This window comes from Henckelia pumila, chromosome 3 (assembly GCF_033568475.1).
Source record: "Henckelia pumila isolate YLH828 chromosome 3, ASM3356847v2, whole genome shotgun sequence".
Classification (NCBI taxonomy): domain Eukaryota; kingdom Viridiplantae; phylum Streptophyta; class Magnoliopsida; order Lamiales; family Gesneriaceae; genus Henckelia; species Henckelia pumila.
Window position 1 is genome coordinate 39,400,115 of NC_133122.1, and position 10,452 is coordinate 39,410,566.

Below are 10,452 nucleotides of genomic sequence, written 5' to 3' on the forward strand. Positions count from 1 at the left end.
TGGTTATTTTGGTGTATAATTATTTTCTCATATTATCACTGGATAAGATAATTGTTGTTGTGGTGGCATTTAGGATCTTTAAAAATTTAGCACCAACTTAATTATTTTAATCTCTTAAACTTTTACAATATGATATAACAGTACGGATAACAAAGATTTCCTACACATTTTCGGCGAGCAATTATAAAAATAAGAAAGGGATAATTAAACTCAAAAAAATAAAGGGCGTGACCATGGGTCCAATGAGTCCTTGTGACAGGACAAAGAGAAAGAAAAAGTCCAAATTCAAAATTCGCAAAGTTGTTGGCACTTTTATTTAAATTACCTACTCCTTGTGCCATTTTGGAAACCAATATGCTCTATAAAATCCATTCCCATTCACAAAAACACACACAAAACATACCCAAAAAAAAATGTCCATTCCAATATCATCCCCAACAAAATCCCTCAATCATTCCCTTCACGTGATCTTCTCCATCAAACTACCACCCTCCTCTTCCCTAACTTACATGAAGCACAAAACCCTACTCCGAACCGTCGTGTTCTCGCACTTTTATCGGCTGGCTCGAGCTCTCACGAGGGCGAAATCTTTCCTCGTTCGACAACTAAAAGACATAGAGTTCATCCGCTTTTCGCGATCCCCGTTGAAGAAATTTATAAGCAAGAGTAGTAGTAGTAGTAAGCATAAGCCGAAGAAGAAGAAGCTCTTCTTCGGTTCGTTCCGGCTGCACTACAACTGGTGTTCTTCGCATGTCACGCCTGTGATGCAGCTTGATCACAACATGAGTAGTTGGGGTAGTTGCCAGATTTCTAAGTACGAAAGTATTATCCGAGACGACGACGCGGAGCTCTCGGGGTATTTGCAGTGGCTTGAGGAGAAGGGGAATGAGATGGATTCATGCAGGATTAACGAGATCGACAAGCTCGCTGATTTGTTCATTGCGGATTGCCACGAGAAGTTCAGGTTGGAGAAGCAAGAATCTTACAGGAGATTTCAAGAAATGATGGCTAGGAGTATATGAATATTATTTAAATTAATTATAATCATAATAATGGATTATCGAATTTGATTTATGGAAGTTTTCACTTTCACTTTTGTAAGTTACTTTTCTCTTTTGAATTACTGTGATATTAATACTATTGACTGCATGGAGTTTGGAGAAATCAAAAAGGGTTATTGGGTTTTCTTTTCTTTTCTTTTTTTTGTTTCATTGAGATTTGTGCATATTCAAACCATGTTTTTGTGTACTCTTTGTTGAATTACAAATTTCTAAATTCCCGGCAAAAAAATATAGATATTGTAAACCTCGGCAGCATAATGAATCTATATTTGGCATATGATATGGGATTCAATTTTTAAGACTTAATTGATTGATTCATTAACTTGATGGGGGCATTTTTAATATGAGTATATATTTATATGGAAAAATTTTATTTTTGGTTATATATGTTTGTTTTTTTGTAATTGTGGTCATCTATATTGTCAAATGTCAGTTTAAATTCATTATTTTTGTTTTCTTTTAATATTTTAATCATTTTTTGTGACATGACACTAATTTAAAACCGACGTGACGTTAACGTGTGCAATTGATACATAAGTTTTTCAAATGAAAAAAAAAAGACTAAAATTAAAAACAAAAACCCAAAAGATATGGGAGTATGGCTGAAATTTGATAACACAAGACTAAAATCAGAAAGCACGGAAATAAAGTACAAATTTGTAATTTTCCATATATAGGTTTCAAAATTTTAGTACATGATGGGACATTATCATGTTCTTTAACATTTTCTATGACTTGCTTTACAAAAGAAACATGTTCCATCCGTTTCGAATATATGCCATTTTAAAGTAGAAAAGCAAAGTAGAATAAAATTATGTAAATGAATGCTCCTAATAATTAAATTTCAAAGATATTAATATAAATTTTCGTAAAATGACACATTCTCGATCTTCACTTTGAATAGCAACAGATAAATATTTTATTCATATAATTATTTTTCACTAAAAATTTCGTTAAAAAATATCTAAAAGTCTTACTTTGTTTGGAGTCAAATCAGTCAATTTGCAGGGTTCCAATCGATCGGTATATGTTATGTTGTAATAGATAGGTGTATATAGTAATCTAATTTGAGGCCATAGAATGGAAATACCACCTTTATTCTAAAAATTATCAAGAAAGAATTTATAAAATTTTAAAAATTACCAAAAATTATCCTATCCAATAATGTGTAAAGTTCTTAATTTTAATATAATTTCTAATTACCAAAGAATTCTTTACACAAAATCAATTACCAAAACATATTATACATTAAAAAAACCTAAGTTAGACCATAATATATGAACAAGACTATAATGTTTAATTAATTGCGAAAAAAAATCTCTTAAATTTTGAGATTAAATTTATATGATTATTGTGGACTGTCGACTTAGACTTGTTCAAGCACCAAACCCAAGGGACAAATAAAATGGGTCATTTCAGGTTCCGTCATCAAATATTTTGGGCTTAAGTATTATGGGCTGAGAATTGTAAAACGTATCTAACTATAGACTTACTATCCAAATCTTTTCCTTCTAGGACCAAAAATATAAATTCAACAAATGCTGGCCTCTTATGTGTTGATAATACTAGCAAGTAGCAACTCACCGAAAATTCGCGTATTCCGATTTTTTAACGTAAAAAATTATTTTTAAAATAAGAATTTAAGCTATTGTTTATGATTAGCAAATCATTTATATATTTTTAGAATTTATTAAAATAGGTTTTTATAATAGTTTTTTATTAGATGAAAGAATTAGTATTTTGTGCGTCCATTAAAATGATCAAGATATCTATTATAAGTGAGTTGATGTATTATCATGGAAAAACTATACTATTTATCCTGTAATTTTGTCACTTTGTGATTTTAGTACTCTATATTATCAAATTTCAAAATTACTTATGGGAAAAACTACAAATTTGGTTTTGTATGTTTGTCACTTTGCGATTTTGGTCCTCTATGTTTTCATATTTCACTTTTAGTCCTGCATGTTCCAATTTTTGGCAATTTTGGTCTTTTTTATTCAAAAATGCTCACGTACACGTCAGCTCCACATCAGCACTGAATTGGTGCCACGTCAGCGTCACGTCGAAAAAAGGACTAAAATTTCCAAAAAAAATAAAGATATATAGTGGACTAAAACTGAAATCTGAAAATATAAATGACTGAAATCGCAAAGTGACAAACATACAGGTTCAAAAAAGCAATTTTTTCATTAGTTATGCATTTTTTTATTTTTATCAATTTTAGTCATTTTTCATTAAAAATGATGATATAAAATTATATACGTCAACAACACATCGTCACCATATCAATGTCATATCGTTGCCCTTTTTTTCCCCTCACATGCAGTAGTTAGCTTTGAGCCGCTTAAAGTAATAGTACAGTTCGCTAAATTTCATTGGCATAAGACAATAGTATTCATTAAAGAATATACGCTGGACACCAAAATTTGATTTTTTTTATTTTTATTTTATAAATGTGTTCTTCAGTTAAACATAAAACACACCATACCAAATTCAAGCGAATCAAAAATTTAATCACAAAACAATGCAAACGATCCTCGATCGATACATAATATATATAATTCTTACACAAAAAGATTTGACGAAGTTGATATATATATGGATCTTTCTCCTTGTGAGTTTTGGTAAAATTGGAGCTCATGGCGAATATTGTAATTAGCAGAATAAATTTTGTACTTCATGATCATATAATTAACTCATGACAAATCAAAATAATATAGCAAATTTTGTGAGTTATGACTAAACCTTTCACATATAACACGAGATTCAAAACAAATACAATGATGGGAAATTAGTAGCATAACAAAAAAGTCCGCATCATCGAATCAAAAGAAACATGTTTGCTAACAGCAATTATATATCACGAACTATCGAGCTGAGTATTGTATCAGTTCTGCGTAGGATTCGGAATGCTCGGCGGAGTCTTCCTCAGGCTCTGCTCCACAGCTTTCTTGGTCTGTTTCTTGGCTCCATTGATGTGTGAATAATAATTATTATTAGCTGATGAAGTGGAAACCATCAGTTTTCTTGGCTGTATGATCACTGATATCTCATCTGGGTTTTTGAGTTGACAAAAAGAGAAGGAGATAATAAGGAAAACCGAAACCATAGCCAAGCTTAATGCTAGGGTTTGGTGCTTCATTTTCATCATTGTGGGTATAGTTCAAGAATTCAGTACTGAGATATATATATATATATATATATAGGGAGATTGTGTGTGTTAGTGTGAGGTTGGTCTATGCTATACCAGGAGAGGTATACCCCATTTTTTTTTAGATGTCCGCACGAACATCATGTTAAAAAACCGAAAAAGATATTGTTGGGGTCCACATGTTTTTTTTTCAGTGAGATGTTCACGCGAACATCTAGTGTTTTTTAGTGTGATGTTCGCGCGATCATCTGAAAAAAATACTAAATGGGGTGTATTTCTCCCGGTGTAGCATAGAATATCCCGTTAGTGTGTGTATATATTATTAATGCATGTTTTCCCCACTTTTCTTGTCTAGGAATGATCCACAAAATTTTATATATTTAATCATACAAATTTGGAAAAATTAAATAAAAATTTCCTTTATTACTAATGCATCTCACTCTTGCATTTATTCTATTGTTGGAACTTGGAGACCAACAAAATAATCGGATTGACTAATGCTTCCAGTTACTGAAATCTTTGCAATTCTATTAGCCAGTCAATTAAATGTGGGATTAATTAAATTAATATTTCAAGTAGGGGAAGCGGACTGGTGCTTAGCATGTGATTCCCAAATCCAACGCATGTATGTATAACTAATCGAACATGTTAATCATTAATTACGTTTACTCGATCTTAATTTTATTTATAGAAATATTAAACCTATCTTCTTGTCTGTTGTGACATTAATTATAATCAATACTAATACAATATTAATGGATCATGCATTGCATGTAATATGTCATTAGACAACATTTTTCCTATAAATATTTATGTAAAACAAATATATTTATGAGTAATGGCTGCTTTAATTTAGTTTGCATTGATTCGTCTTTTGATTTTTTTTTAATACAGTGTACTTTTTCGGTTTTTCCCCCCAAGATTGTGCAATTTGTTCTTTATCAAATTCAGCAACATATAATTAATGCTGGGAAATTAATATATTAATAAAATCATGCTTAATTTGTCACGAAATTTCCCCATTAATTGCACCATGTGGCTTTCCCCAAGAAAGTGGAATCACATTAACTAGCTAGTAAGTCAAAGTAATCAGCTTCCTATTGTTTAATGATTAATTTTGGACAAAAGTTGAATAGGGCTTTGAAACGATGTTCACCTAATGGGTGGCACCAACATAAAACAAGGATATCCAGACATTAATAAAACGTCAAAGAGAGAGACAAAATTTCGTTTTTAATTTGCTTAATTCCAACAAGGATCGATTCTTAGTTTAAAGAATGACAAACATTTCTAGCTAGGAGTCATTTATAAATTATCGAAATTAATATTGTTGAAAAGATTAAATGAACTCTTGGGCTCTTCTTGTGTATTTTTGGCTCGAAGAAAGTCAAACTATCCCTACTAGTATGTGATTTGGAGGTAAAAATGAGTCGAGTTCGAACAGGTTTAGCAAGAATAATTCGGGATCGAATATTATATTATTATATTCTAATCATATATCTGATGACCTACCTCATATCCAACTTTTTCAATAAACACAGTAAATATTGGAGTGGTTTTTCCGTAGGAAAATTTTTGAAGTTACATACAAATGGAGAATGGGGGCCAACATTGTAAATATCGGAAGTCCAACTGTTTCAGGAGCCCATGTATAGCACATGGGCTATCAAAATTTGAAAAGTTGGGCCCCATTTTTCTTTACCAATCGCATCTCCTGATATTATTCCAAGGGTGAATTGGTTTTCAGTCTCTAAATCCAAAAGCAAATTAAGAATCAGTCCCTTGTCAAAAAAAAAATTTTTGCACTCCCTGGGCTCACATTATTTTACTTGGATAAAATTAAGTACAAAACATTGAAAATATGGTACAAATACAAGATATTTGAGCACTAATTGTTCAAGATCGAGTACAAAAAATACAATTTTGAGTATAAAATCTAAACATCTTTATTAATTTGAACTTGCAACATGTGTTTGAGTACTCAAAAATCATATATTTGTACCAGATCTAACACATTGGGTACTCAAAAATCACATATGCGTACCATATTTTCAATTAACTATAAATATATTGTACCTTAAAAATTAGGTGACTTGAGCTATTTATAGATATTTAAAGAGTTTTGCGGGCTTGAGCCTTTATGTGCTTTTTGTAATTTATGGGTCTTGATAAAATGTCCCAATAAATAATTAAATAAGATTGGACTTAATTGTGTTGAGTAATTGAGCTTAGTATCGGAAGATAATCAAATTGAGTCATAACACATCAATATAGATATCGCATGTTTAAATCAACTTTGGACATTTGGATTTAACATTGCGATAATATCATTATGCTAGCATGAACTTTATTCTTAAAAGTGCGGTTGTTTTAGCCATTTTTATTGTTCTTGTGTTATAGTTTCTCATTTCCTGGCCCTATTTATGTATTTATTTTATTTTTTTTTGTTATTATTGAATCATACTCGATCAATGGTGCTAACCGTGAACAAGGAACCGATTAGCAATGACCCTATTTATTTATTTATATACATTTTTAGTTATTATTGAATCATAGTACTCAATGGTGCTAACCGTGAAGAAGGAACCGATTAGCAATTGCCCTATTTATTTATTTATATATATTTTTTAGTTATTATTGAATCATACTCAATGGTGCTAACCGTGAAGAAGGAACCGATTAGCAACGGTGAAGATATATACTTGGTTATGAGTCCATGTTCTTTAGGTGGTTATATGTCTTTGGCCCAGTGGCGCCAACTTCCTGGTAAAGGGACGAGGTTTTGAGACTTAAAGTCCAAGTTTATGCAGTTGAACGAATCATTATTTACCAAAAAATCAACAAATACTAAAATCATACACCATCTTTTGTCGAAAAGGAAATACTAAGGGAGTGTTTGCAATAGATTATGCTTTTGTAGAAGTGATTAATTTATAGATTATAAAGAAGTTAAGAAAAATCAAAAGTTGGTAGTGTTTGGAAACAAATGTGAAAATCTAAAAATCAAAGTTGGGTAGTGTTTGATAAATAAGTGATTAGAGTGATTTTAGCAATGAAATTCTTACTAGAATCACTTTTGGAGAATCATAATCACCACATGACTAGCTTTTGGATTTCAATTAAGTTAAGCATTAGCTAACAGATAATTTAGGTTTAAGAAACACACAAAAATGATTTTTTTAAGTAAAAAGCTAACAATCATTTTTTTTAGTGATTGCAAACACTCCCTAAAATAGTAAACTCATCACCTTAATATAGTGATTCTAATATGAAAATTATAGAACGCTGGATTTGAATGACCAGTTTACACCTTTTAGAAGGACTAGGAGAAAAGCATGTGCTACGCACGTAATATGAAGTTTTTTTAGTCAATTCAATCAAATATCATATTTAATAATTGAATATTTGCATTTCACAATTAATAGAAAGTTATATTAATTATTATTGAGTTCTCTACAATATAATACGATGAAATTATATTTTATTATAGAGAAACTTTATACAACTAAACATACTTTATAATTAACTCGTTTAATCAAATTTTATTAAATTATTGCAGTATATTTGTAAACAAACAAATAATAAAAATTAAATAATAAATTAAATCAAGTGAAACATTTAAAAGTAATAATATTAGATATTTAATATTATATATTAACTTTTCAATAGTATTTTAATCTACGTCAATGGTCTTATTATATATAATACAACATATATGAGTGAATAAATAATAAAACCAAAAAATGAATGTTCTCTTACAATCAATTTATATGTAATATGATGAGCAGATATGAAAAATCATTTATTCATTTAAATTATTTTTTATCCCACTTAAATCATAATATATAATTTTTTCAATTAATTGACTCATTAATTATATACATAACATGGTAAAATGATATTTGAAAAATTATTTTGCAAAAACTGTAATTTTGGTCATATATGATTGTCACTTTGCGTTTTCAGTCCTTTATGTTTTCATAATTCAGTTTTAGTCCTGCATGTTTCGATTTTTGGCAATTTCAGTCATTTTTCTCGAAAATGCCTATGTAACACTATACATGTTAGCTCTACAACAACATTGCATTGATGTCACATCAGCACCACATCAAAAAAAAAGACAAAATTGCAACAACAAAAAAAAATAAAAAATATCGGACTAAAATTGAAATCTGAAAAATAGAGGACTAACAAAGCAAATTTCTCAGTATTACATTTGATACATAAATTTTTTAATTGGTACAAAAAAATCAAACAAAGCACTTTTTAAAAATTATAAAATTTAGAATGAGAATATAATAAGAATCTTAGTTAATTAACACAATTAAAGTTAGCATCTTAATTAACTTACTAATAATTTATAATTAAATCATTATTTTTAACAAATTTTATTAAACTAATGTAGCATATTTGTAAACAAAATAACAATTTAAAAAAATAAAAAAAATAAATTAAACCAAGTGAAATATTTATGAGTATAACAATTATATATTTAACTCTATTAACTTTCCAATATCACTTTTATATACACCATTGATTTTATTATATATAATATAACATATGGGTGAATAGTTAATAAAATAAAAAGACCAACTCTCTCTCTAAAAGTTAATTTATGTGTAATATGATGAGAATATATTATTAAAAAAATAATTAATATAATTAAATTTTTGATCTACTTAAATTCTAATAATAATTAATTTAAGTAATTAATAACCATATATATACATAACATGACAAAGAGGTATGAGAAAATTTAAAGAATTTAATTTACATTAACATTTTTCATTTACTCTGAATACTATCAATAATATCATATTATAGACTAATAATCATGTATGAGTAATAACGAAATTTGTATAACTTAAAAGTGATTGTAAGTTATCAATATTGTACTTGAAACATTCATTTTTTTACGGTAAAAATTTAAATAAAACTTACAAATTTTTTAAAATGGTAAAATTTAGAATGAAAATTAATAATTAAACTTACTAAATAACGTAGAATATTATTTAATTTTTTTATATATTTTTTATTTTTTGACGTATGTTATTCTATTAATTTTGTACTTAACTCTTTAAATTAAATTATAGTAAAAAAAAAAAGAGGCAAGATTGATATCCAATTAAAATAACATGTCATTTGATGTCAAAAATATTGAGAGAAATTTTATAATTAAATGTATTAATATAAATAAGACAATGACAACTATTGATCAAAGAGAGCATCATATTGAGTTTGTAAAGTTTTTTTAAAAGAAAATTTGTAAAGTTAACCCTCTATAATATTGTAATATAATTTATTTTAATTTATTTTCAAAATATCATATTGAATCTGTAAAGTTCTATATATACTATTTTAATATAAATACAATCAATTAAAAAACTATTTTGATATAGTCACTTTATTATTATTGAAATTATTAACCTATTTCTCACTATCACAATAAAAATAACTATTTTTTTTTTTTTGCAATATTTACATTTAGAAAAAATTTGTGCCAAACAAATATATGATAAATTAAAATATTTGACAATATAAAAATATTTTAACTCATTTCTCCAAATTAAATTATAGTAAAAAATAAAATTTGTTTCAAACAAATATATGAAAAATAAAAATATTTTAACTCATTTTTCCAAATTAAATTATAGTAAAAAATAAGGCACAAGATTGATATCAACTTAAAATAACATGTCATTTAATGTCAAAAATATTGATAAAAATGTTATAATTAAATGTATTGATATAAATAAGACAATAACAAGTATTGATCGAAGAAAGTGTCATATTGAATTTGTAAAGTTTTTTTTTATAAAAAAATTTGTAAAGTTAACCCTTTTATACTATTGTAATATAATTTATTTTAATTTATTTTCAAAACATCATATTGAATTTGTAAAGTTCTATCTATTACAATCAATTAATAAATATTATCTTATAACCTCTTTATTATTATTGAAATTATTAACCCTATTTCTCACTATCACAATAAAAATAACTAATATTTTTTTTGTTGCAATATTTACACTTAAAAAAAATTTGTGTCAAACAAATATATTAAAAGTAAAATATTTGAAAATATAAAAATATTGTGGCCAAATATTATTTGTGAGATTTTATATTATCTATTACACATTGACTATAAAAAAAATTAATTTTGAGATGATAATTGAATATAAATGATAATAAATACACCTTCATTACTCATGATGCGATAAATTTTTCATTAAAGAT

At 27.4% G+C, this 10,452-nt stretch overlaps 1 protein-coding gene across 1 annotated transcript; it reads left to right on the plus strand.

Annotated features, from left to right (window-relative positions):
- The first annotated feature begins 413 nt into the window (after positions 1 to 413).
- On the plus strand, positions 414 to 1,155 carry LOC140893479 (uncharacterized). The gene has a single exon (XM_073302544.1). The coding sequence runs from the start codon at positions 414 to 416 to the stop codon at positions 1,020 to 1,022; it is 609 nt and encodes a 202-aa protein (XP_073158645.1). The 3' UTR covers positions 1,023 to 1,155.
- The last annotated feature ends 9,297 nt before the right edge of the window (positions 1,156 to 10,452 follow it).